The following is a 26765-nucleotide window of genomic DNA, read 5'->3' on the forward strand; positions in this document are numbered from 1 at the left end:
CACTCACCACCTTAGGAACTCACCTCGGCTATGACAGCCACTCCTTGTTACCTGCTGAGCTACTCCACTTCTAGGCCTGACAAATTGCTTCTTCCAGAACCTCTTCTTAAAGCGACCCAGCCCCTTTTCCTCCTGAACATTTAGAAATACATTTGGAACCTAGCAGAGGTTCAAAGCCATTTCCACTCAGAGATTGCCAGCAGAATCTATTTAGCTAGGAGAATGGAAATGGCACTGGATGCCCAGCCTCCACGGCCTCTCTCTCCTCCCCTGCAGTGCTCCGGGCTGTGCAGAGGATCAACAGAGCTATCCAGAGGGGAGTGGCAGCTGACACTGTGAAGGAGCTGATGTGCCCAGAAGCCCAGCTGCCTCCAGTGCACCCCTTTGCCTCGGCTGTGTACCAGCAGGAGCTGGCAGTGCTCCAGCAGCAGCAGCAGGGGGTAAGCCCTAGAAGTGAGGGTCCAGCTCTCGGGTTCCCTGGAGCTGGAGGGATCAGAGCAGTCAGTCCAGAGCACCCATGAGAGCACGGTTAAATGCTGGCAAGTGACTAGGGGTGGGAGGTGGGCTGCCATCCTGGGTACATTATAATAGCAAATACCTTTGAGCAAACGCTGCTTTAAACACTCATTTAATGCTAAAAGAACTCTATAGGATAAGTATTATTTCCATTTTAGAGATGAAGAAACAGATGCTGAGGTTAAGTAATTTGCCCCAAATGGCTATAGCTGGCAGTGCTGGGAGTGCATGCAAAGCCGAGTATACTTGAAGCCTATGCTTTTTACCACTCTGCTATCCCGCCTCCCCTCGTCCATACAGCTTCTCTGACAGTGAAGTGATAGGGCCTTCCCAGCCTGCTGGAGAAGTTAGAACACATCCGAGGGTCCAAGCAGAGACAGGGAGAGAGGTGTAGATGATGCGAATGGAAGACAGTTTCACAGTAGGAGAATGGAGCGGGCAGAGCTTGGGGTAAACCTGGGAAGTCTTCTTGGAAGAGAGGAGACTCAACGGAGAATCCTCCCCACAGCAGGCATTTATAGAGCCTCAAATCCAGGCACAGCACCTGGGAAGGGGCTGGTCTCAGTGAATGTGAGGAAGTCTATGACAGGGAAGCAAAAAATAAGTCCTAAGAAGTAAGATATAGCCACTAATGCGGACTTTAGAGCCAGACCGCCTGAGTTAAATTTCAGCTCTGCTACTTCCCAGCTATGTGAACTTGAGCCAACTATTTACCTCCTCTGCCCCTCAACTCATGTATAAAATCGGAACAATAATATGTTTATCTCATAGGATTGTTGTAAGGATTAAAACAGTTATCATCTGTGCTTAGAAATGAGCCTGGCCTGAAAGTTTTAGCCATTATTATTATTATTTGCAGCATTCTGTTTGTAGAGGACAGGAAGGGTGCTCCAGACAGGGCTGAGCACAGGGTGAAGACTGGGCAGGAAAGGGGCCCTTTGGTGTGTGGTATAGCACAGAGGGGCCTACTTTTTCTTCCTCTCTGTGTGCCCAGGGCTGACTGCAGTTCTTAGTGTGTGGTAGGGACCGGTAGAACTCACTGGTTGAGTGTGGGCTCTGGTGTCTGGCAGTTAGGTTTAACTTATATTACTTAACTATGGTCTCATCTGTGAAATGAGGATATCAATGGTACTTACCTCTTTGGCTTGTTAGAAAAATTAAGTGATAGTGTGAGCAAAGTACTTATACATTGAATACATAGTAAGCATTATTAAGTTTAATTATTCATGAGTGGATTAGGCCATAAGGGTTTTGAGATGTAGACTCTGGGATGTGGGAGAGGCTTGGGGGCAGGAGGGCAGCTGGGCCCCCAGCCCTTCTCCAGCCCGTGGAGATTCAGCCCTCCCTATGTTGCAGGAGCTGGCCCAGGAGGAGCTCTTTGTGGCTGTGGAGATGCTCTCAGCCGTGGTCCTGATCAACCGGGCTCTGGAAGCCAAGGATGCTAGCGGCTTCTGGAGCAGTCTGGTGAACCCCGCCACGGGCCTGGCCGAGGTGGACAGGGAGAACGCTCAGCGGTAAGAAAGGTGTAGCACCATACTGAGGGAGGGGATGGGTGATGGAGAGAGTGCAGCCAAGACTCCAAGTTCTTGTGCTCAGAGGCTAGCCTTCTGCATGATGTCCTGTTTCTGGGCCCAGGCCCGGTCTCTGGGTCTTTTTGCAGTTCCCTGACCTGTGTTTCTTCTGGGAGTGGTTGGGTTCACAGTCATTCCCCTTCCCTCCATTTATTTAATCTTTCATTCTAATGTTTGAGTACCCACTGATGTGCCAGATACTAATCTAGGTGCTGGGGACAATAGCGAACAAAACACAGACTCTGCCGTCTTCTGACTTTGTGCTAGCAGAGGAAGAGAGGCAAAAAACAAATACGTTAAATGATTAGGAGAGCTATGGTGATAAATGGGCTTCCCTGGTGGCTCAGTCGGTTAAGAATCCTCCTGTAATTGGGGAGACCTGGGTTTGATCCCTGGGTTGGGAAGATCCCCTGGAGGAGGGCATAGCAACCCGCTCCAGTATTTTTGCCTGGAGAATCCCATGGACGGAGGAGCCTGGTGGGCTGCAGTTCATGAGGTTGCAAAAAGTCAGACAACAAAGCGACTAAGCACAGCATACAGGGTGATAAATAAAACAGGGCAGAGAGGATAAAGGATGTGGGCCTGGTAAGCGCAGTTTGTGTCTGCTACATGGCATGATTATAGACGGCCTCTTTGGTAAGAGTGTCATTTTGAGGGAGACCTAAATGGTATAAGTGATTGCCATGAGCTATCTGTAGCACAGACTCTGAAAAAGAAGTGTCCTTGGTGTGTTCAGAGAACACTGGGAGACCATGAGGTGGGGTGGAAGGAGGGGAGGAGAATAATGGGAGGTGAAGTCTCAGAGACCTGACCATGTAAGCCTCTGGCTTTTACTCCAGGTGAGGAGGAAGCCATGGGAGGGATCTGAGTGAGGAGGGAGGTGATGCGATCTACTTTTAACAGGATCACTCTGGCTGCTGTGCCAAGAATCTCGACTATAGGTTAGAAGGGAAAAGCAAGGAGACTTGTTAAATGTCAGAGTAATCCAGGCACAAGATGATGGAGGCTTGGCCTAGGGCCACGGCAGTGGAGGTGGTGAAAAGGAGCCATATTTTGGATATATTCTGAAAGCTGAACTGACAGGATTTGGTTATGTGGTGGATATGGAGTATGAGAGAGAGTCAGGTGTGACCTCAAGATTTTTGGCCTGGGAAGTTGGAGTGGATATTTACCAAGATGGAGAAGACTGTGGAAGATGCAGAGCAAGTGGGGGAATCAGGAGTTAAGATGTGAGTTCAACATGAGGTGAGTGTCAGACATTCATGTGGAGATGCTGAGCTGGCAGCTGGCATTCATGAATGGGTTGCAGGTGTGCTTTGGGGAGTTATTAGCACATGGTGCGTCAAGCCATGAGGTTAGGTGAGATCACTTAGAATGTGCGCATGGAGAGAGAAAGGCTTGAAGACTGAGTCTTGGGGTGCTCTGTGCTTAGAGGTGAAGGAGGAACTGGCAGAGGAAACTCAGAAGGGACAACCTGTGAGGTTGATGTGATGTCCTGGAGGTCAAGCGCGGAAAGTCCAGAAGTTTCCCCTGACCTCTGGCTGGTGATGCGCACGCTCCCCCCTCATCCTCACTCACCTGGCTGCCAGGTACTTTGATGCTCTGGTGAAGCTGCGACAGATACGTGGAGTGGATGGGGCCTTCCTGAGCTGGAATGACCTACAGGCTGCAGTGAGCCAGGTCAACGCCCAGGTCCAGGAAGAGACTGATCGTGAGTGGAGTCCAGGACAGGGGGATGACGGCCCAACTCGGACAGCCCCGCCCTTTAGCCATAAGCCTGTGCCCTCCGCCCACCTCCATCTCCCTTTCCCAGAGGTCCTTGTGGTCAGCCTCATCAACGAGGCTCTGGACCAGGACAACCCTGAGAAGACCCTCTCCTCCCTTCTGCTTCCTGCTGCCAGCCTGGATGATATCAGCCTTCCCGTTGCCCCTCGGTACCATCTCCTCCTCATGGCGGCCAAAAGGCGAAAGGCCCAGGTGAGGTTTGGGCTGGCTGGGTTGGTCACCAGCACAGGAAGAATATCCCCTGTGCGTAGAGCTGTGCCCAGTATGCACCCTGGGAAAGCCAGTCTGATGGACATGGTCCCTTCTGGGCGTGGGAGGCAGGGGGCTTCTGATATGACCTTGGGGAAGAAGGGCAGAGGTCCAGTTGACACCACAGAGTGGCCTGTGGGCACCTTGTGTGTGGGAAGAGCACAGGTCTCGGGGGCTGAGAACCCAGGCTGCATTCCCTGCTCTGATGCTCAGTGACCATGTGACTTACAGCAAATCCCTAACGTCCCTGAGCTCTCCTTATACATCTGTAAAACACTACATGCCCTGGTCCTATCTCCCTACTGGAATGGGGGTAAAAAACCAAGTGAGCTGACGAATGTGGCAGGGTTTTGAGCCTGTAATGCCCGGAGTCGGTGGCAGCATTGAGAGCGGCTAGGGCTACTAGTCCTGAGCCACACTAGCTGAGTTTGGATCCTGGCATCTGACCCTGCACATGTTACTCACCATCTCTGGGCCTCAGTTTCCTCACCTACAAGCTTGTTATAATAATAAACTTACCTCAGAGATACAGGGTTTAAGTGAAATAATAAGACAGGGACACCAGGTAATGTTGATCAAGTTCTCACCCTGTGCCGAATATTGTCTTATGTGCTTTAGAACACTTCCTGGAACACCAGGGCTCAATAACATGTTAGTTCAGAAAGTTCGTCTATGAATGAGGAGAGTGGGGAGGGAGGATTCTGGGGTTGGGGTTGGGTAAATCTAGGGAGGGAACAAGCCTGACAGTGAGGTGCGCACAGGCTACCTTGACCTGTGCGGCAGAGGAGCCTGGGGAGGAAGGGGAAGGTGGAGGTCAGGGTCAGCGCTGGCCTGAGAAGCTGTGCGTTGAGGCATAAGGGAACAGGGAGGAGGAGTGGGGAGAGCCCGTCACCCTCCGATGTGGGCTCTCCCTGGACATGGCTGAGGCACAAGGGCAGGAAAGGGAACTATTGAGAGCGTGGTGGATGCTGAAGGTTTCAGAGGGTTCTGGGGTGCTACGGCCCAGGCGAGTTGATACATGTCCTGAAAGCAGGGTGGGAAAGAACCCTGTGAGCCTGGCAGCAATCCAAGGGAGCCACAAGGCTGTGCCCATGCAGGGTGGGCAGAGGGGCACAGAGACTGCTTATCCCTGTGGCTCCCCAAGTCAGCCTGCAGTTTGGCTCCCCTGGGCACCTGGGCTTGGGAACCTGGGGAGACCAGCCTGAGCTCTCATCATATCCCATTGTTCTCAATTTATCAGGTGACAGGGGATCCTGAGGCTGTGCTGTGGCTGGAAGAGATCCGCCAGGAAGTGGTTAGAGCCAACCAGGATACAGATGCAGCTCAGAGAAGTAAACGGGCCGGGGTGGGGGTGGGGGGCAGTACTGGAGGGAAGAGGGTTTGGGAGAGGCGAGGAGATGTGGGCTCAGTGGGAGCCCAGACAGTCAGGTAGCCTCCCCAGTCACCTCCTTCTCCATTTCAACTGATTGGGAAGGCAGGCCAGAAAGAGAACAGGAGGGCTGCTGCTTTGACCATAGGATGGATTTCCTAGCAGTCAGCTGGGCAGGAAATCCTCTGGAGTCGAGAGCCCCTGGTCCACCCACTGCCTCCTTCTATGCCTTCCTGTGTGCATGTTCCTCCTCCAGCGTGAGCATGTGAAACAGGTGGGGGCCGAAAACTCATCCCATTTTCTACTGGTAGCTTGAGTTTGGGTTTCAACAGTTAGTTCTGGTTAGAGAATGTTTAGTCTCGAAGTTGGCAAAGAGGGGTTGGCTTTGAAGAAAAGTAAAGGCCAAGTCAGCACAGACACTGGCCTTCTTGTGTGGGATGCTGAAGATGTTAGTTCTCAGTGTCTGGAATCCATCTGTATGTCTGTTAGTGACTGGAAGGCAAGGGGTACATCAGTTCCCCCCACTCCTTGGACTTTATTCTCCTCCTATGAAACTGTCCTGTGGTGTCTCTGACCATGTCTTGCCCCAGAACTTCTGTACAAGCCTTCCTTTTACCAAGCCCTAGTCCAGCCCTGCCTTCCCTGGTGGCTCAGTGGTAAAGAATCCGCCTGTCAATACAGGGGACCCAGGTCTGATCCCTGGGTTGGGAAAATCCCCTGGAGGAGGAAATGGCAACCCACTCTAGTATTCTTACCTTGGAAATTCCATAGACAGAGGAGCTTGATAGGCTACAGTCCATGAGGTTGCAAAAGAGTCAGACACGAGTAGTGACTAAACAACAGCCCAGCCCTACACTGCTTTCTCCCAGGAAGCCTTCCTTGACTGCTACCTTTCCCTTTAAGCACAGCTGCATGCTGCTGCTTTTCATCTGTCCATCCTGGGATGTCCTTGTCCCTTCCATCACACAGCGTGATTTTGAGTCCTTCTCTGGATTCCTTCACAATAGACAGGACAGAGCCTGTGCAAGGGGCTCAAGGAAAAGTTGACCACTTCCTCTCTATACCCCTGTTAGTGGCTCTTGGTGTGGCTGCCATCAATCAAGCCATCAAGGAGGGCAAAGCAGCCCAGACAGAACGGGTATTAAGGAACCCTTCCGTGGGCCTCCGAGGAGTGGTTCCCGACTGTGCCGATGGCTACCAGCGGCTCCTGGAAGATGCCATGGCAAAGAAGCAGCGCCCAGGTAGTGGCCTCACCTTGCCTCTCCCCTTCTTGGCCGGCCCCAGCTACCTCTCACCGCCTCTGAGCCTTCTTTGCCTATTTGGCTTCTGCTTAGGAGATACAGCACTCTGGGTTCAACATGCCATGAAGGATGGCACTGCCTACTATTTTCACCTGCAGACCTTCCAGGGGACCTGGGAGCGACCCCCTGGCTGCCGCCTCAACACCTCCCACCTAACTCGGAAGGAGATCCAGGTTGGTGGAGCCCCTGTGAGAGAGGGGGCTCGTGGATGGGAGGTTTCCTGTGGGAGAGGCTCCCACCCACAGGACACCACAGGCCCTCTCTTCTTCCACTTCTGCAGTCAGCTGTCACCACGGTCACCACTGCCTATGACCGCCAGCAGCTCTGGAAGGCCAACGTGGGCTTCATCATCCGGCTCCAGGCCCACCTCCGCGGCTTCCTGGTCCGGCAGAAGTTTGCGAAACGTTCCCACTTTCTGAGGACCTGGCTTCCAGCCATCATCAAGATCCAGGTAGCAGACTCTGGCCTTCTGGGGTGGCAGAGCTGGGCTTCCCTGAGGTTCAGAGGTTCCTCCTGCTTCCTCTTTGCTGAGTGGAGTTGGGGTGATCTTTTGGCCTCTGTGCAGTAGTAGTAAGGGCATGGATGCTGGAGCCCAGACTACTTGGGTTTGAATCCCCTCTCCACCATGTTAACTAATTACTTACTCTCTCCCAGTTTCCTCATCTGAAAACTGAAAGTTGTAGCACCCCTCTTCTAGGGTGTTATGAGGTGATATCTAAAGTACATTTAAACAGTACCTGGCAGATAGGCAAGAACACGGGCAAATGCCAGTTACTGTTATCATCATCACCATCCAGAGGGTATGAGAGCTGCTTTTTAGCTTCTCCACAGAGAGAGTGGAACAAGATTTAGCGTGACATCAGGGTTTAGACACCAGGAGGACTAGAAAGGAGTAGTGAAGAAGTGGTGATTGTTAAACAGAAAAGGGATGGAATCCCTTAGGGAAAGAACTTCTACCTTTCTCTCCAGCCAGCCCTTTCCATTTTTATTCTTCCAACCTTTGGGTGGTTCAGGATGGCCTCTGAGACTGACCCATAAGTCACTCAGGCACGAGGCCTTGGACTGAGGCGCTTTCCAAGCCAGGAACAGTGGGAGCTGAGCAAACAGAGGCCTCCTCAGGCAGACATGATCTGGAGGGTCTCATGGCAAGGTGGGCAGTGTAAAGAGACTTTATTTAATGAACACCTCCAAATGCCCAGTATCTGCAAAGGATACCACTTGGCATTGGGCAAGGGTGAGAGATGGTGTGTGAGACACAGATGCATGCTCACGTGTCTTCCATCGCAGGAACTGGAATACAGTGGGTGTTAGATGTTGTGGTAGTGGGGACACACAAATAACAGCAGAGAACCCTGAGGGAGCCAGAGGCACAGAGACGGGCAAATGCCCTCGATGCTGATACGGGATACGTGGTCACTGAGCGTGCAGGCTTTAGACCCTGAGGCTGCAGTTTGCGTTTTGGTCCTGTTACTCCTGGGCGCCTACCGAGCCCTTGCCAGCCCTCGGTTTCCTTATTCATATGGTGCTTGCCTCATGCTGGTTGTGAGGGTAAAGCAGGAAAATTACATGTAGCACTTAGTGTGGGGACATGCTCTATTGGTGAAAGCCGTTACGAGATGTTAAATTTGGGGGCATTGATCCCAGAACTCAGAACCTTAGCCATCAGCATTTAGTGTCTCAATCAGTCCTCCTGAACGCAGCCTGGAATTTCACACCAGCTAAGGAGCAGAGAAGCCACACCAACAGTGGGAGAGGGGACAGAGTCAGAAGGTGAGTTCGCCACCCATCCTAGAGTTGTCCTGACACTGGCTTGGGTCTGGGAGGCAGAGAAGGGAGAGGGGGCTGGAACCCCAGGCCACCTGCCCTCCAGCTAGGGAGAGTGAGAGTCAGAAATGAAGCAGCTTGGGTCTCCTGAGAGTTCTAACCCTGGCCGGGACTCCAGTCAGGGTCCAAATTCTCACCAATCCAGACTGAGAGGCCTTCTCTCTTGAAGGAGAAGCCATGTGGGGATGGCTGGGTGGTAAGAGCAGAGAGGAGACCCCTCCGCCTTTTCCTATAACAAAGAACAGTGTGTCAGGCAGTACCTGGAGTGGGAAGGGAAGGGGTGCTGAGAAGGGACATAGACTTGGGGCTCCCTGGCCTCTAGGCTCCAAAATAGACAGCTGGTACCATGGGACCAACCTGCCTGTTTTATATCTTTCCCAACAGAAGGATGGTGTGAGTCTTAGGTGGAAAGCCTGCCCAGGAGAGTTGGCTTTAGGAAAGGCTGGGAGAGCAGTTGGCTGAAAGGGGATGCTCTTTTAAAAAATGTTTTGGCTGTGCCGCGTGGCACCTGGGATCTTTGTTCCTTGAACAGAGATTGAACACATTCCCCCTGCACTGGAAGCACAGAGTCTTAACCGCGGGACCACCAGGGAAGTCCCTGAAAGTCAATGCACTTAACACACTAAACCATGACATCATCAGCAGCAGAGTGTCCTCCAGGGTCTGTGTGCCCAGGAGAAGTTTAATATGTGCCCTAAAAGACAGGTATCAGTGGGTAGAGATAGGGCTGGGGTAAGGGCATAGATAGACAAAGGTTTGGGGCAGCAGATCATAAAGCATGTTTGAAAGAAAGTGAAATGTCTGAGGTGGCTAGACTTCTTAAGGGTGTAGGGCCAGCAGACAGTCAGATAGGAGTGTGGGGTTAGATGGTTGAGATGTCCTGGAAACTGGGGCTATGAGAAGCATGATCCAAGTAGTGTTTTAGGAAAATTCACAAAAGCTTGGGGTGAAAGGGGAAAGGCCCACAGGAAGGACACCAAAACAGAAGGGAGTCATGAGATTTGTGTCTTAGAGACCAAAGCGGGTGTGATTATTAAGGAGAGGGTCATTTAGACGCCTTTGCAGCAGACTACTCAGTGAGGAAAGGCCATCAGCCTGACAGCTGAATTACTGGGGACCTTGGAGGGAAGATTTGCTCAGAGCTGAGGTTCAGAGCTAAGTGGGAGAGTTGTAAAGAGAAGTGTGAGTTATGAGAACATGAATGACCTGCTGCCCAGAGGGCCGTTGGCAGAGATGGTGGGCACACAGCTCTGTGCCTGCACACACTTTCCAGCCATTGCACCATGCACGTCTCCAGACTTTGGATTGTGTGATGGTGTGTGGGTAGTTTTTTTTTTTTTTAATATGTATCTGTTTGGCTACATTGGATCTTAATTGCAGCATGCAGGATCTTTGCTGTGTCACGCAAGGTCTTTCATTGCGGATCACAGGCTCTCTAGTTGTAGCACGAAGGCTTAGTTGCTCCATGGCATGTGAGATGTTAGTTGCCTGACCAGGGATCAAACCCACATTCCCTGCATTGCAAGGCAAATTCTTAACTACTGGACCACCAGGGAAGTCCTATGGGTAGTGGTTTTATGGGTGGATGAGTATGTTGTAGGGGATATGGTACATGCTGTGGTGAAGTCGGTAAGTGTATGCTTTACTAATATCTTTTAAGCTTGTGTCTTAACACTTGTTTCTGTGAGGAGGTGTTGGTTATGAATGTATGTTTGATTGCATAGTGCATGCGTCAGAGATTGTGTGCACGAGTATGTGTTTGCTAGGTCCAGGGAGTGTGGCAGAGGGCCTGAGTGACTACATGCAGATGTTTAGTCCTCCCCATGAAGTTGGCAGTTCTTTGAGGACAGAGCCAAATTTGCCTCTCCACTCTCCTTTCCTGCCTCCCCACCACCCTTTTCTGGAGAGTCCAGAACGAGGCTTTTCCCGCAAGCTTTTCAGGGCAATTGGGACCAGCTGGGGTCATCTTTCTCCCTCTTCTGATCGGCAGGCTCATTGGCGTGGTTACAGACAGCGGAAGATTTACCTGGAACGGTTGCAGTATTTAAAAGCGAACACAAATGCCATAATCAAGGTAGCTCCCATGATTTGGGTGGGTTCCTGGCTCTCTTAAAGGACACTCTGAAAGCCATTTGTAGTCTTCTCACCTCCCATGACCTCTGGAGAAGGCTGAATTGGCGTGGGTCTAAGGGTGGGCCCTGAGCCTGGAGCTCTGAGTCAGTCTGTGTCTGCCCCCAGATCCAGGCTTGGGCCCGGATGTGGGCAGCTCGGAGGCAATACCGGAAGCGTCTGGGCTACTTCCAGAAGAATGTGAGTGTCATTCTGCTCCCCTTGTCCCCATACCCCACCTTTATCCATGAGACCAGGGCAGGGGCCACCAACAGTCCTTTTTCCATCTGCATTCATGACAGGTTAACTCCATTGTGAAGATCCAGGCATTTTTCCGAGCCAGGAAAGCCCGGGATGACTACAGGATGTTAGGTAAAGTGCCTGGTTTCCCTCCTCTGTCTGTGCAAGTGACTGTCCTTGTGAGCTTCCTGGCTTTCAACAGTGAACGAGGCAGAAAGCCATACCACCCCGTAAACTGGAGCCTTGGAGAAGTGGTCTGACCTTCCTGAGCCTTTCTCTCACCAACAGCTAACGCCTACAACCTTGAGCATGCACCATAGGACCCAAAGTGGGCTGAGGAGTGAGGAGGTGTGCTCCTGCCTTTGCCAATCCCCCGGTTTGGTGGGAGTGATAGGAGTCCCCTGAGAGTCAGGCAGGTCTAGGTATCCCTCCTGGAGCCACACAGCAGGTTAGGGGAAGGTACTAGTGCAGGAATGTGGGACAGGGCTGGTGACAAAAGCCCCCCGCCCCACCCCAGCAGCAGATAACCTCATCACAGGAAAGGTCCCTCAACCAGCTACTGTCTGTACCGGGCTTTGATTTTCTTCCTCTTACTATGACACAAGTCAAAAAAGCAAAAAAAAAAAAAGAGAGAGAGAGAGAAGCAGAAAGGGAAGGAAAAAGGGAAGGAAAGGCTCTTTTCCCTACAGTTCCAGCCTTCCCCCTCTGCCTCTTCCCTGACCCATGACTCTTCCCCCATTAGTGGCCCAACCCACAGGAAGGCAGACCTGGAGTCCTTTCTGCAGTCCTGGGGAACTTGAGGGGGTTCCATCTTCCTGCCCCATGGTTCCCAATAGTTGAACACCCCCCTAAAGGCTTACAGAGGTCCTTCAGGGCCCTCTTGATTCCTGTGTCAAAGCCCAGAAACCCAGCCTTGGCAGTCTGCCTCCTTTTGGTGAAGTGGACTAGCGGCCCATCTCCAGCTTGGCCTCCAGCCCTGGGTTTCCTGAAGAGGTAGGCCCCTCTCCTTGCCGGGCCCGAGACCATGCTTCTGGGCTTCAAGGTTGAGTACACTGCCCAGGAATCGTCTCCTTCACCTCCTCAGTCCCTCTTCCCACCCTGTCCTGTGGCAGGGGTGCCCCTGCCCCTCTCTGACCACAGAAACTCAGCCCATTTGCTTCTGGGCAACTAGCTGCTTTTCCCTCCTTACCTCTCCCCAGCTTGGCCATTTCTGTTTTCTTTCTTGCTGTTACATTAACACCAGTGCCCTGGGGCATCCTTTATCTTCTTTTTCTTCTTTAGTTTATAGTTTTTCTGGAAGAATTTGTTTTTTCCCTGGTCTGTTCCAACTTCATTAGTCCCACTCCACGTAGGGAGCTGCCACTTACTAGCCATGTGGCCCTAGGCAAGTTACTGAATTTCTTTATTGCCTCCACTTTCTCACTTATAAAATGGAGATAAGGATCAGGTCAAGTTGTTGTGAGGATCAAATGAGTTAAGTGCTGTATCTTGTTGAATCCAAGATGCCATCAGTTGTCTTTGGTTCCACAACTCTTCACTCCTCAAAGATCTGTCCTCCATGCAGTAGCCAAATTAGTTTATTAAACCTTGTGATCTTATCACTCTCCTTCTTAAAACATGTCAGGATGCCTCACTGCCCTGGGGATAAAGTCCAGCCTCCTAAGTGCAGCTTCCGAAACTCTCTGACCCAGCCTCTCCTGCAGCTCTGGCCTCACTAGCCCCCGCCCTGTCCCTCACCACCTGCACCCTCCACTCCATGCTCCAGACACGGCCTTTGGTGGCACGCTTTTACTTCCCCAAAGGTCCCCATGCTTGCCCCTCTCAGAGCACTAAACCACACTGTAGTGAGTTGTTTGATTGTCTGCTTCCTTTACTGAATAGCCTTTAAGGACCAGGCCTAGTTTTGTTCATCTTCCATAACTGACCCTTTTATTTCTTACTAGCTGTGTAGCCTAGGGCAAGTTACTTACTCTCTCTGTGCCTGAGTGATCTCATCAGTAAGTTACAGTGTATAAAGTATGTAAAGCACTTGGAGCAATTTCTGTTCCATAGTGAAAATTATATGTCTTCAGTTCAGTCAGTTCAGTTCAGTCGCTCAGTCATGTCCAACTCTTTGCGACTCCCATGGCCTGCAGCATGCCAGGCCTCCCAGTCCATTACCAACTCCCAGAGTTTACCCAAACTCATGTCCATTGAGTTGGTGATGCCATCCAACTATCTCATCCTCTGTCGTCCCCTTCTCCTCCTGCCCTCAGTCTTTCCCAGCATCAGGATCTTTTCCAATGAGTCAGTTCTTTTCATCAGGTGGTCAAAGTATTGGAATTTCAGCTTCAGCATCAGTCCTTCCAATAAATATTCAGGATATTTCTTGTTATTCCCTGTAGCTCAGCCCTGAGACTCTTCTTTGCTCAAATGCTCATTCCAAAAGAGATTCAAGGAGAATCCATCTAGCTCTGATCTCCCTATATTATAAAACCCATTGTTGTATGAGGGTCAGGCAGGGCCGCGTGGAGGCTGTTAGGTGGAAGTAGACTCGGGATGAAGGATGAGTAAGTTGACCTGGCACGAGGGGGGAATGAATCAGAATGGGGGGGCCCTAGGGAATCATCAGAGGCTGCTAGGGCTCTGACTTTAGGGCGGGATGACACTGAGATAGGCCCAGGTTAGGGGGAACCCAGGCAGAGGAAAGCAGCTTTTGTGTCATCCCTGGTTATAAGACAAGGAGTTCAGAGAAAGGACTGGCTGGGAGGCTGCCCACTGCCCTCCAGCTGCAGGCAGAACCATTAGAAAAGAACTGGAGTTGGGTACCTGCTGGCTTCAAGCAGCATGGACACTGAGGGTGGGGTTACTGGGGAAGAGGGCAGCGAGGAGGTGTCTGGTGAGGACATGTCTAATCCTGGCACCTCGTCTCTTCCTGCCAGTCTACACACCCCACCCCCCACTCAGTGTGGTACGCAAATTTGTCCACCTCTTGAATCAAAGCCAGGAGGACTTCTTGGCTGAGGCAGAGCTGCTAAAGCTCCAGGAGGAGGTGGTCAGGAAGATCCGGTCCAATCAGCAGCTGGAACAGGACCTCAATCTCATGGATATTAAGATTGGCCTGCTGGTGAAGAATCGAATCACCCTGCAGGTGAGGAGCCCACCCGAAATCTAGCTAGTGGCCTCTGGAGAGGTGATGCTGGCCATTCTCTGGTTGCTAATAGGTATTTTCTCAATATCTAGATTTTATCATCTGGTTCAGTTCCTTGTTCCAGCGGTCCTCTGCCCTTCTAGTCATTTGTTGGGGGCACATGATATAATGGAAAGAGCACTGGACATAAAATTGTAATGCCCGGCTCTGCTGACTCCTAATGATGGGACTGGAGGCTGGTTGTTTAACTTCTCAGTCTGTTTCCTCATTAGTAAAGTGGGAATAATGAGAGTGCTCACCAGGGCAGATGTGAAAATAGATATGAGAGCTCCTTAACCTGTCAGTTACCATACATATATGCTGTGATGAGGTAGAAGTGATGCAGCAGCATCTCCACCTCAACTCTGTACAACAGGCTAATGAGAAGTCAGAGCAGAAATGGACAGACCTGGTGCCTCAGTCCCGCAACCCAGCTCTCTTTGGAGATTCACCTGGTGAGAGCAGAGGTGCCAGGTGGAGTCTCAGGACAGCAGGAGGCCCTTCCTCATCCTAGAACCATTTGTCTGCCCTGGCTCATGGCTTGAATACCTTGCACAGCAGAAAGCCCAGGCTCTTCAAAGCACTGACTCTAGACCATATGTTCTGCACTCTGTGCTGGCCTGGATGGGTTGTATCACCTGCTCCCCCGCCCCGGCAGGAAGTGGTCTCCCACTGCAAGAAGCTGACCAAGAAGAATAAGGAACAGCTGTCGGATATGATGGTTCTGGATAAGCAGAAGGGATTAAAGTCACTGAGCAAAGAGAAACGGCAGAAACTAGAAGCTTACCAACACCTCTTCTACCTGCTGCAGGTGAGCAGAGGGCTTTGGGAGGAGACATCTCTATTCTCTCCTGAGGGCCTGGGACCTGAGGCCTTCATGTCTAAGCCCTCACCTGCGTACCAGGAGTCCTTTCCTACCATCCTAACATCCTGTACCCAGGGAAAGAGACTGCCTCCTTTCATTTGTCTGGAATGTTCCTAGGACCCTTGAGAAAGTGTAGCAGTGCTCTCTATTCCTAGTTCCAGTCAGCAAAGCCTTCCTTTATCTGATCACTAGTCCTTGAGGTATGTTATCAGCCATTCCTATCTCCCCATTGCTTTCAGACTCAACCCACCTACCTGGCCAAGCTGATCTTTCAGATGCCTCAGAATAAAACCACCAAATTCATGGAGTCAGTGATTTTCAGTCTGTACAACTATGCCTCCAACAGCCGAGAGGCCTATCTCCTGCTCCAGCTGTTCAAGGCAGCACTCCAGGAGGAGATCAAGTAGGTTTTCCAGAAGCAAAAAGAATGGGAAGAGAACGGGTTAAAAGATGCCAGTGTTGGCTCCTTCACAAGGTGACAATTTATTGAGGTCTGAAGGTAGAAATGGACTCAGAAGACCTCTTTTCTCTGCCTCCCAGGGAGGCAAGGCATCTCTTGGGACAGCCTGGGGGGAGGACATGTGCTGACATGTTAACATCACAGCTGAGACAGACCTAACAGGACTGTCCTTAAGAGGAGGGATGCCAGCACAGGCTTTAAAGAAAATCTCAAAAGGAAAAGCAGCTCTTCTATACCAAGGCAGGAGACCAGCTTCAATAACCTCCTAATCCACAGGTCAAAGGTGGAGCAGCCCCAGGATATGGTGACAGGCAACCCGACTGTGGTGAGGCTGGTGGTGAGATTCTATCGGAACGGGCGGGGGCAGAGTGCCCTGCGGGAGATCCTGGGCAAGGTGATCCAGGACGTGCTGGAGGACAAGATGCTCAGCGTCCACACAGACCCTGTCCACCTCTACAAGAGCTGGATCAACCAGACTGAGGCCCAGACAGGGCAGCGCAGGTGGGCAGATGGGCAGAGGGAGAGCTCTCTTTGATCAGCTTGGTCTTGGGCCTCACTGGGGAAGCTTGAGTGTGCTTTGAAGGTGGCATATAAATGAGCTTGCTGATTTATGTAAATATGACACCAGCCCTATAGGATGAAATAAGGTAGCCTTTTAGACTCCCTCTGGTAATTAACATGGAACTGATGTACATGACACCGGACCTGGTGCGCTTAACATAGAGTGAGCCCAGATGAATATGCAAATGTGTATAATTGCTGTGTCAGTGCTTGCAAATGATTTGTCAGATATACTGGGAGTTGGGATTGGACTCCTTATTGATAGGCATATAGCTGAATATTCAGATTTATAGATGAATAGGCAAATGAGGTAGTGGAAGAAATAAATTGGCCTTCTAGATTGGAGGCATTAACTGAGGTGCATAGGTACTAGGGAGATGGAGCCGCAGAGGAGAGTAGGCAGTGCTAGTGGCCTCTCTGGATGGCGCACAGGCATCCAGGTGGGGGGACTGCAGGGCCCTGGCCCAGCCTTCAGCATCCCACAACTACCAGAGACTTGCAGGGCAGCCCTGGTCTCCTCTGGTTCCCCCTGGGATCTTTCCACAGACCCAGGCCCTCTATTTCCTCCTACACTCCTCCACCTCCCCATAGGTGCTTCATCTCTTCTTCCACCCACATCACTCTAGTCCTCTCTGAGTCCTTTCTCTTATTCTGGCCTAAACCCTGGGCTGCCCTCAGCATGTATGTATGAGATCTTGTTGTGAGATAAGTTTAAGGGGTGGAGCCTCAGGGAGGGGAGGCCTTGGGAGGGGTTTCTGGCTGATAGTTTGTCTCTCTCTGCCCACAGCCACCTCCCCTATGATGTCACCCCAGAGCAGGCTTTGAGCCACCCTGAGGTCCAAAGACGCCTGGACATCTCCCTCCGCAACCTCCTCACCGTGACTGATAAGTTTCTTGCAGCCATCATGTCATCTGTGGACCAAATTCCGTATGTGCAACAGCCTAGGCATGGATCTCCGGAGGGCTCGGGCATGGTGGGGAGAGCAGAGCAGTCCTGAAGGGTGGCAGGCAGGAAGGGAAACTGGGCTGGGGGTGCTCGCGGGCTTCCAGGAGGTGGGTGGAGAAGGTGCGAAGCCCCTGCTAGAGACTTGCTGGATTATAGCACACACGGATCTAGTGGGCAGTCAAGACATCCCTGGGCCAGAGAAAAGTACCTCAAGTGATTATGGGGACATATGATTGTCTGAATGTAAGTGGTGGAAAATATAAAATTCTTAAGTCTATAAAGTCAAAAATAAGAAAACTTCACACCAGTAAAGCACATTATAAAAGTCCTTTCCTTTCTTAAAATTTAGTCAATAATTATTTTCTGAAAAGCAAATGATTGAAAATATTGACAAGGTGGGTCTCCTCTAGATCTTCATTCAGCCAACCAGCCTTCCTGGTGCTCAGTGGTGCCCGGGGCAAGGTGGGGATGCGGGAGAGGGGAGCCCACAGAGCTCATGTCCCTGCTCCCCAGACCTGGAAGACTGGATTAAGGATTTACAGTTAGGATTCAGAAAAGATTGTCCTAGGACTGATAAAGGAAAGCACACAGTGAGCTGTGAACTTCTCTCCCTGGTACCCCAGGAGGAGGCAATAGCTTTTTGAAGTATTTAATTAAATTTGTAGGTGGCACATCCATAATAGGAATAATAATAATAAGGTCCCAGGGATCGAACCCAGGTCTCCCACCTTGCAGGCAGATTCTTTACCATCTGAGCCACCAGGGAGGCCGTTTGAATTGCACTCTACCATTACTTTCACAAAAATAATTTTACTGGATCCTCACAAAAGCCCTAGGAGATAGACAGGGCAAGAATGAGCAGTCCCATTTTCCAGACCAGGGAACAAACTTGTAAGGGGAGTGCAATAGCCTGAGCTGACATCTCTGGTTAGTGGCGGAGTCAGGACCAGATGCTTCTACTCCAGTTCATTGTCCTCCTGGGCCTGCCTCTAGCCCAGACCAGGCCCGCACAGATGCTCTGTGGTAACAGAGCCTCCCGGGCTGTCCTGGGATGGGGTTCTGGCTGTAGGTGTCAGACACCTAACGTACAGGCTCAAGGTGCTTCTGTGGGGAAGGCAGGATGGACATTGGGATCTGGGGTGTCCCCAGGGGAGACTAAAGGGGCCAAAGAAGAGGCTCTGGGGACAGGCTGGAGGCTCCGGGAGAGCTGGCTGGGCCCTGGTCCTCGGTGCTGACACAAGGGCATGAGGGAGGGACAAGGCCCAGAGATGTTTGAAGGAGCCGCAGGGAGCTGGCTGTGGGAAGTGGAGGGTCAGCTCTGGTGTGGCTATGCCCAGGGAAGGAGAGGCAGGCACTCAGGCCCTCGCGCTGGGGTAGGGGCAGGGCCATAGTGCACCTATTGCTTGGCCCCAGGTACGGGATGCGATATGTGGCCAAGGTCCTGAAGACAACTCTGGCAGAGAAGTTCCCCGACACCACAGAGAGCGAGATCCATAAGGCAAGTGTTGTCGCCCATCCCCACCCTGAGAGCTCTGCTTTGCCCTGATGGTGCTGTGAACCCCCAGAATGAGACCAAAGGACCAAAAAAAAAAAACAAAACCTATGCTATAAAAAGCCAAGAAGGCGAATGTTCTCCACCCTGTCAGTCAAGCCTGGCTCACCAACAGGGCTCAGGTGGCAGGTGGGAAGGCATCCAGGACAGCAGTTCCCAGTACACAACGCTGGGCTTATCAGAGCGGGTTCTAGCCCCAGCTATGGCTAACGTTTGCTGCGTGACCTTGAGCAAGTTGCTGCTGTGCTCTGGGTCTCTTTTCTATACAAGGATGGGATTGACCCAGGGCGTCCTTCCAAGCAGCTGAGCTGGGAGAGCGGGGCTGGGGCTGTGGAGGTGGGCCACAGGCGCTTCTACGACAGTCTCCTCTGCCCTCAGGTGGTGGGGAACCTCCTATACTACCGCTTCCTGAACCCGGCTGTGGTGGCCCCCGACGCCTTCGACATTGTGGCCATGGCAGCGGGTGGCGCGCTGGCGGCCCCCCAGCGCCACGCCCTGGGGGCTGTGGCTCAGGTCCTGCAGCACGCTGCGGCCGGCAAGGCCTTCTCCAGGGAGAGCCAGCACCTGCGCGTCTTGAATGACTATCTGGAAGAGACGCACCTCAAGTTCAGGTCTTGGCCCCGGCTTCCTGTTCCTCTCTGTTTCCTTCTTCTCCTCCTCTTCCCACCTTCTTTTCACAGACCACTTCCTATCACGCACAACTTACTTTCTCAAATCCGTGAGGAAAAGAGGCGGGGAGGATAGTTAGTGGGCTGGAGGACAGATTGTTGGAGGGACCCCCAGTGAAGAGGAGAGAGGGCTATAGAGGGAAGCTGGTTTGAGGGGGCCACTGGCAGAGGTGAGGCGGTGGACGGGGGCAGAGAGGCAGAGTTGGCTGAGCAGTCACCGGCAAGGCGGGAGAAAGGCCGATGAACACAGAACAGTAAGGGGCGTGCCGGACCGCCCCACCCTCTCACGTGCTTTTCCTCTGGAGCTAGGAGGTTCATCTGCCGAGCCTGCCAGGTGCTGGAGCCAGAGGAGCGTTTTGCAGTGGATGAGTACTCGGACATGGTGGCTGTGGCCAAACCCATGGTGTACATCACCATGGGGGAGCTCGTCAACACGCACAGGGTGAGGGCCTGTGCAAGCTTGGGGAAATGGGTGGGTGGGCTGGCCCTGAAAGGAAGGCCTGGCTCAAACTCTGTGTCTCCTTTACTTCCCCCATCCTGCAGCTGTTGCTGGAACACCAGGACTGGATCGCCCCTGATCACCAAGACCCCCTGCACGAGCTCCTGGAGGACCTTGGGGAGCTGCCCACTGTCCCTGACCTCATCGGTGCGTGCCCTCCTTGACACTGGGGCGGGCGGTGGGGCCTGCAGGAGGGGCGGGTCGGCAGGTGAGCAGGGCCTTGGAACGTGCCCTCTCGAGTTTTTGTTCAGTCTGGGACATGTGCCAGGAGGCTGGCTACACACGCCCTCTTTCCCTCTGGTCCTGAGATGGACACAGACTGATGGAACCCTATACCATCATATAAATGTGATGTTAAATCACATGAGATAGGACAGAGGGATAATGGCCTGTTTTGGGTCCCAAAATGCATCTCTGATGAGGGTAGATTTCAGGAGCTGTGAAATGGAAGTAAGTTGGCTTCCAGAGGCAGAAGGGCAGGGCAGGGCGGGGGACAGATAGAAGAAAGCCAGGAAGAGCTCCTGGCCTAGACAGGCACAGCCCCAAAGACACGAGGGTTAGCTATGCAGGTGACAGCCCTTCTGTTGGTGCTCAGGGCTTGAGGGTACAGGGTGGTCAGAGGGACAGTGTGGGAAGAGGAAGAGGGGCACGTGGAGCAGCATGTTCACCATGGCCCCATCTGTGCGTGTGCTAGTCTCTCTCCTTCCTCACCTGCCTCAGGGGAGAATGTAGCTACGGATGGGAATGTGGATCTAAGCAAGCTAGAAGTGTCCCTGACTCTCACCAACAAGTTTGAAGGACTGGAGACAGACGCTGACGACACCAACAGCCAGAGCCTGCTCCTGAGGTGGGAGCACAGCCTTGGCCCCCTAGGACTCCCCGGGCCAGCAAGCTGGCTGCTCTGGAGTGGCCATCCCGCCTTCCTCCCAGACTCTCTTACCCTCCCGAAGTTCTCCCCCAAGCCTAACTGGCCTTCCCCTTCCTGCAGCCTCAGCTGTTTTCCTTCTGGCGGCCTCAGCTTTTGGCTCCGTGTTGTGGCCGAAGGCAAAGGACTAGTTAGGACATTGGCAGCATGGTTGTTTGCATGTTGTTGTGCTGTCTACCAAATGCTTGCCTTTTTTATTGTTTATCTGGCTGTGCCAGATCTTAGCTGCACCATGCGAAATCTTCTTTGTGGCATGTGGGATCTTTAGTTGTGGCGTGCGAGATCTAGTTCCCCGACCAGGGATTGAACCTGGTCCCCCTGCATTGGGAGCACAGAGTCTTAGCCACTGCACCATCAGGGAAGTCCCCCAAATGCTTTCTTACACGTCATTTAATGTAAGGGACAACCAATGAGATAGATGATGGTTTCCCTGCCTTCCAGTGGAGGAAAGAAACTCAAGCTAAGTGACTTGCCTGAAGTCCCACAGCCAGGAGGTGAAGGAACTCGTGTTCTAATCAATCCCCTGGCCTTGTGAACCGTGGTCAGGAGATGGGTGTGGACCTCTTCATCCCCAAGTCTGCAAATGTGAGGCAGGACCCCCAGCAGGCCTGGGCTGGTCATCTAGGCAAGAGAGGAGCCAGGTCACCACTTTGACCTCCCTGCCAACAAGACGGCCTCTCCACTCATCCATTCACTGAATAAACCAATGAGCTGGGTGTTCAGCTCTGTCTTGCCATGGAAGGCCTCACAGCCGGGCCAGGCTAGAGGCCAACACATGTCAGAGGACACCGAGAGGGAGGCAGGCATCGGGTGCTTGAGAGCTCAGAGGGGCCCCTGGATGGGAAAGCGTTTCACAGAGGAGGAACTGCATCCTTCAGCCAAAGGACCCAAAAGAAGGCCATTTGTGGGAGGCGTTGTAGGCAGAGGACACAGAGGCATAAGAGAGTACAGTGTGTTCAGACATGGTAGTTCGGTGTCACAGGCCATCGGTCCCCCTGGGTCTTCCTCCTTGTTACGTCCTCTGCATAACACCTCCCTGCATCGCTCTCTTTCCTTACCTCCAGCCATGCCGGGCAGCCATCATGCAGGGCAGGGCTACTTACTGGCAGCTCCCTCGCCAGCCCCAGTCCAGACCCTCCCCCGTCCTTCACCTCTCCCCCATCGCTCCCCTCCTTCTGCAGCACCAAGCAGATGCTGGCTGACATCATGCAGTTCCACTCGGGAGACTCCCTCCAGGAGATCCTATCCCTTTCGGCTTCCAGGGAGGAGGTGAGTGGCATCCTGGCTCCCAGGTCCTGTCTCGTCCACCCCACTCCAGCATGGCTGGCTCCTTTCCTGGGGCCCTGCCCACAGTCGGCTCCAAGCAGACACCTTGCTCACCAGTCATGCGAGCTCTGGAGGGCTAAGGCCTCTGCCCTTAACCCCCAGAGACCCTCAGGCTGCAGAGTCCTAAGACTGCAGCTCCTCCCTACTCCCCACTGAAACAAGAGTGAGCCCTGCAGGAAAACCAGTCCTGCTGCAGCCCTGATGTCAGTGGGAGGAGGGGTCGGGGGTGCAGAGAGGCAGACTGGGCAGACTCCCTTGAAGAGCACCAAGGAGCCGGCGCTCAGCATAGGGAATGGGCCGCTTGAGGGCCTGAAGGCAGGAGAAGGTGGTTAAGTGTGGGAGGCCAGGGGCAAGCTGGACCAGCTGGATCACAGGCTCAGCCAGGGTCTTCCCAGAGCACAGGTGGGGACAGCCAGTAGAGGCCTGACCCAAAACATGAGACAGAAGGAGGGAGATGCCCCCAGGTCCCCTGAAGCCATCACAAATCTCCACCGTTGGGGAGTCGCAGCCAGTGTCCACCGGACTTTTTATGCCGTCCTCCTGCTGGGTCTCCTGGGCCACTCGTCCTCTGTCCTGGCCCACGGGGCCCTTCAGTGTCTATGAAGTTGTACACTGTGATGTTCTTCACCACCCTGGGGTGGGGACCCATGGATGGGGCAGCATGTCAGCACCCGCTAGACCCCTCTAGCCTCTCTGCCCCCCAGGAAGCAGCCCACAAGCGGCTGATGTGCCGACGCCAGGCCTGTGAAGCCCAGACCCCGGAGCCGCTGCGACGACACCGCTCACTGACGGCCCACTCCCTCCTGCCGCTGGCAGACAAACAGCGGCGTGTCCTGCGGAACCTGCGCCGACTCGAGGGCCTGGGGTTGGTCAGTGCCAGGGACGGCTACCAGGGGCTGGTGGACGAACTGGCCAAGGTAACGGTCTGGAGGGAGGGAGAGATTGTATGTGTGTGTAAACATGTTCATAGTGTTGACACTTCAAGGGCAGGCCTCTCCCTGGGAAGTGCCCACCCAAAATTGTCACCGGCCAGGGGAAGGCCAAGCGACCTCCAAGGGCCTTTTTGAAGGAAAGGTCTCAAAATTAGTCAGGGAAGGGAGTATTCTTAAAACGCCCTTTTACTAAAAAGCAAGCTTTGATCCTGTTACTGCTCAGTAGGAGGGAGGCCCTGAAACATCCTTTGAGGGTTTGGGGTGGGGTCCTTGAGGTTGTTCGCCTCCTAGAGAAACTGCCTTGAAGTCTTCCTCTTCCGGCTTGTCCTGAAGATCCTCACAGTAAGTTGTTCTTGGGCCTGAGTCAGGCCCTGAGGCTCTCCTGCCAGGAAGGGTCGACTCACCCCTGCCTTGGTCCCCCCACCCCAGGACATCCGCAACCAGCGCAAGCACCGGCAACGGAGGAAAGCAGAGCTGCTGAAGCTCCAGGCCACGCTCCAGGGCCTCAGCACCAAGACCACCTTTTATGAGGAGCAGGGCGACTACTACAGTCAGTACATCCGGGCCTGCCTGGACCACCTGGCCCCCAGCTCCAAGTAGGTGCTCCCTTCCTGCACTCTGAAGGTGACCTGTGACCTCTCCTCTCACCCATGTCGACCTTTGCCCCACTGTTTACCAGCTTTGGAACAGACATCTCCCCTCAGCACAGCGTGGTCCCTTCCCGACACTGTCTTTGAGTCTCCCTCGTAAAGTCTTGGGCTCTAGTGTCTTCCACCAGTGAGAAGTCTTCCTCAGGCTCTAATTTCCTTCTACTAGCCACCGAGAGAATTAGTGTCTTTGGTGTTGAAGAGTTTGTTAAATGAACTGTCTGGGCCTTTTCTTCATCAGGAGTTCTGGAAAAGGGAAGAAGCAGGTATCTCTCCACTACACGGCTGCCCAGCTCCTGGAGAAGGGTGTCTTGGTGGAAATTGAAGATCTTCCCACCTCTCAGTATGTGTCTCTGGAGGGCAGAATATCAGGCCCTAAACCTGGGAGGCGGATGGGGGATCTCTGGGCTGGGCACTGGGTGGGAGGGAAGAAGCGTGGTCCCTGCCCTGAAGGAGCTATTATGACGGGGAAGACAGGCAGCTCCAGACGGAGAGCGAAGGGCAGTGGGCGTGGCCTGGCACAGTTCTAGACACCCCAAGGCACAGGATGCTGGGAAAGCATCCTGGAAGAGAAAACAGCCAGAGAAAAAGGCTGAGGTGTGCTGAGCAGAAGTAAAATTGGAAGGAGGAAAAGAGAGAGGGGGCGTGACACAAGGGAAGCCTGGCTCTGGGTGGCGCACAGCACTGCCTGGGTTGAGCAGCCCTGGGTGGAAGAGTCAGGTGTGGCCCTGGTAAGAGGCAGGGGGTCCCTGTTTTGAATCCTGTTCTTGATAGTTTCAGAAATGTGATCTTTGACATCACCCCTGGAGAGGAGGCGGGAAGGTTTGAAGTAAACGCCAAGTTCCTGGGTGTGGACATGGAACGGTTTCAGCTCCACTACCAGGTGAGGGGACACTCCCGTGAGCCCTCCAGATACCCGGCGGGCTTTAGGTGCTAGCCTGAAGACGGAAGGCCAGCCTGGCTTCCCTGGGCCTTGGATGGTATCAGCTTTGTTCCCTATCCGGTCTACATTGTCTGTTCCTGAAGACAAGAGTGATGGTCTATGTAGCCCAAGCCTCCCCACCAAGTCTGCCCTGACACAGACCCCACAGCCAAGCAACAGGAGAGTGGAGTGGGCTGGCGGTGTCAGAGCAGATTAATACTTGACGCCCTATCCCATGTCAGGGGCTTTACACATTACCTCATTTAATCCTCTCCAAAGCTCTCCAGCATTATCCCTGTTTTATAGACTCTGAGGCTAAAAGGTTAAGAAGCTGGCCTAAGTCATAGGCCAGTGTTCAGGAAAGCAGTGATTTTAAATCCACATCTTGCCGCTCTGCTGCTTTGCCTTTTAAATGATTTCAAGCCCTGGCTCTGCTTGAGCTGACATTTGGTCAGGTCACTGCACCTGTCTCTTGGTCGTGGTTTCCTCATCTGTGAAGGGGGTTTCCACGCCCGCTTTAGCGGCCAGTGCCACTGGATGACTGTGGATGGCTCCAAGATGTTAGTGTTTTGTAGACTCTGTGGGCCACAGTGAGCCCCTCCAACTCCCCTCCCTGCCCCTTCCCTCCCTCCTAGGACCTCCTGCAGCTCCAGTATGAGGGTGTGGCTGTCATGAAACTCTTCAACAAGGCCAAGGTCAACGTCAACCTTCTCATTTTCCTTCTCAACAAGAAATTCTTGCGGAAGTGACTGAGGCAGGCGGTGCTCCCCAAGCCCTTCTTACCTCACTGGATGCTTTTCTTAACACTAATGCACTGCTCCACTTTCCTGCAGACACCCAGAACTCAGGCCCAGGCAAGGCTCGAGGAGTCTCGCCCTTTCCCCAGCTGGGAGGAGTCTGGCTCCCTGGCCCACAGGCAAGGTCTCTAATTGGCTTCAGTCCGGCCATGTAGCTTATAAGCCACAGAATCCCATGATTTTCCAGTCTGATGGGAAGGAATGAACCCAGGGCCTGCCCCGCGAAGGCTACTGCTCTAGTGTCTGCTGCTGCCCTCCCTGTACGACAAACACTGTCCCAGCGGCCTGATTCCTGCTGCCTCCCTTCTCTCTGCAGACCCAAGCCAGGGCTGGCTCCCTGTCCCACCCCCACTGCAGCAGCAGCTTGTGTTCTGTCCTGCTGAGGCCCAGGCCACTCCGCTGCAGCGACGCCTCCCACCCTCCCACCCCTGACCCTCACCCTGGGTGGACAGCGCTCGTTAATGCCCGCTCGGCCTTGTGACACACGGTGGCCTGGGCCAGATGACCCTCCATTAGCCTCAAATCTCACTCTCTTGTTTACAGTCTGTTTTACATGTGGGTCACCAGGGTATTTATTCTCTCCTGTGCAACCTTAATCATGGTTTTTATTCTTTCTTCCTGAACTCAGAGAAAGAGTTCCCATTTCCCTATTCAAACTAATACTCATGCCAATCTTTTATACCTCGTATATAAAGTCACCTTGGGTCCCTCGTGTTTAAAATCTCATTATTTCAGCCTCATACGGTACAAAAAGCAGTCTTTCCCTTTTCTCTCTCACCCAACAGGATTCTTGTATCTGAGAGCTAACTTCCTGTCCTTGTGGCCCCTCTGATTTCACTTTAATATAAACAGCTTTTAACTCCGCATCTGTTGTTAATGCCTTATTTCATCTCCTGCAGAGCAGGCCCCTGAGTTCTGGGATAAATCCGCCCTGGTGAGCGGGGGAGTCTTCCCTGCAGTGCCCCCCTCACCTTTCTGCAGGCGTCTGCTGTGGACCCTGCCTACCTGAGCTCATTGGTTCTTAATGAGATGTGGCGTTTATTCCTGTCTTCCCTCCCCCAGGGGACAGAGAGGAGGAAGAAATGGTTAGATTTCGATTCCATTTTTATTGGCCACTCTGAAGACTAAAGCCAAGAGGAGGGGAAACCAGTCCAGGCTCTACTCCACTCTTGCACACATTTGCAGCAGGTTCTTTGCCTGAGCCTTGGATGACAACACCAAAGGCGCCTGAGCCACAGCTTCTTGGTATCGTGGGCTCTACACTCGGACCCAAATCCCCTGTCCAGGAGGAAAGCCCCCACTCTTTTCCCCCTGGGTTTCAGGAAGCTGGGAGGAGGGGACAGTCTAGGTGGACACCTATCCTGCCCTCGGAACTCCCGAGCAGCTCCTGCTGGGCAGGCACACACAGGTCTGCGCAGTGCAGCCTGTCTCCCTGCACCCCTTTCCATTCTGTCGCTCAGGATCTGTCTTGCTGTCACATTCAGCCTCAGTCACATCCTCCCCCCGCCGCTTAACATGTCACAGCAAAGACT

The 26765-nt window shown here is 53.0% G+C and overlaps 1 protein-coding gene across 3 annotated transcripts in view; it reads left to right on the top strand.

Annotated features, from left to right (window-relative positions):
- IQGAP3 (IQ motif containing GTPase activating protein 3) overlaps positions 1-26099 on the top strand; it is a 39352-nt gene extending 13253 nt beyond the window's left edge. For all 3 annotated transcript variants that reach the window (XM_055583955.1, XM_055583956.1, XM_055583958.1), the window contains 27 exons: positions 277-440; positions 1873-2030; positions 3677-3798; positions 3901-4064; positions 5362-5452; positions 6564-6731; positions 6825-6964; positions 7072-7242; positions 10606-10689; positions 10854-10925; positions 11027-11096; positions 13886-14094; positions 14792-14944; positions 15238-15401; positions 15735-15959; positions 16807-16947; positions 18379-18463; positions 18896-19128; positions 19495-19627; positions 19729-19831; positions 20405-20531; positions 21791-21878; positions 22640-22852; positions 23297-23463; positions 23756-23857; positions 24289-24397; positions 25072-26099. In XM_055583955.1, coding sequence (XP_055439930.1) covers positions 277-440; positions 1873-2030; positions 3677-3798; positions 3901-4064; positions 5362-5452; positions 6564-6731; positions 6825-6964; positions 7072-7242; positions 10606-10689; positions 10854-10925; positions 11027-11096; positions 13886-14094; positions 14792-14944; positions 15238-15401; positions 15735-15959; positions 16807-16947; positions 18379-18463; positions 18896-19128; positions 19495-19627; positions 19729-19831; positions 20405-20531; positions 21791-21878; positions 22640-22852; positions 23297-23463; positions 23756-23857; positions 24289-24397; positions 25072-25185 — 3770 coding nt within the window. In that variant the 3' untranslated portion in view covers positions 25186-26099. The remainder of the gene's footprint in view (positions 1-276; positions 441-1872; positions 2031-3676; positions 3799-3900; positions 4065-5361; positions 5453-6563; positions 6732-6824; positions 6965-7071; positions 7243-10605; positions 10690-10853; positions 10926-11026; positions 11097-13885; positions 14095-14791; positions 14945-15237; positions 15402-15734; positions 15960-16806; positions 16948-18378; positions 18464-18895; positions 19129-19494; positions 19628-19728; positions 19832-20404; positions 20532-21790; positions 21879-22639; positions 22853-23296; positions 23464-23755; positions 23858-24288; positions 24398-25071) is intronic.
- Positions 26100-26765: the final 666 nt, after the last annotated feature.

The sequence above is a fragment of the Bubalus kerabau genome, chromosome 6 (assembly GCF_029407905.1).
Source record: "Bubalus kerabau isolate K-KA32 ecotype Philippines breed swamp buffalo chromosome 6, PCC_UOA_SB_1v2, whole genome shotgun sequence".
NCBI classification, from domain to species: Eukaryota; Metazoa; Chordata; class Mammalia; order Artiodactyla; family Bovidae; genus Bubalus; species Bubalus kerabau.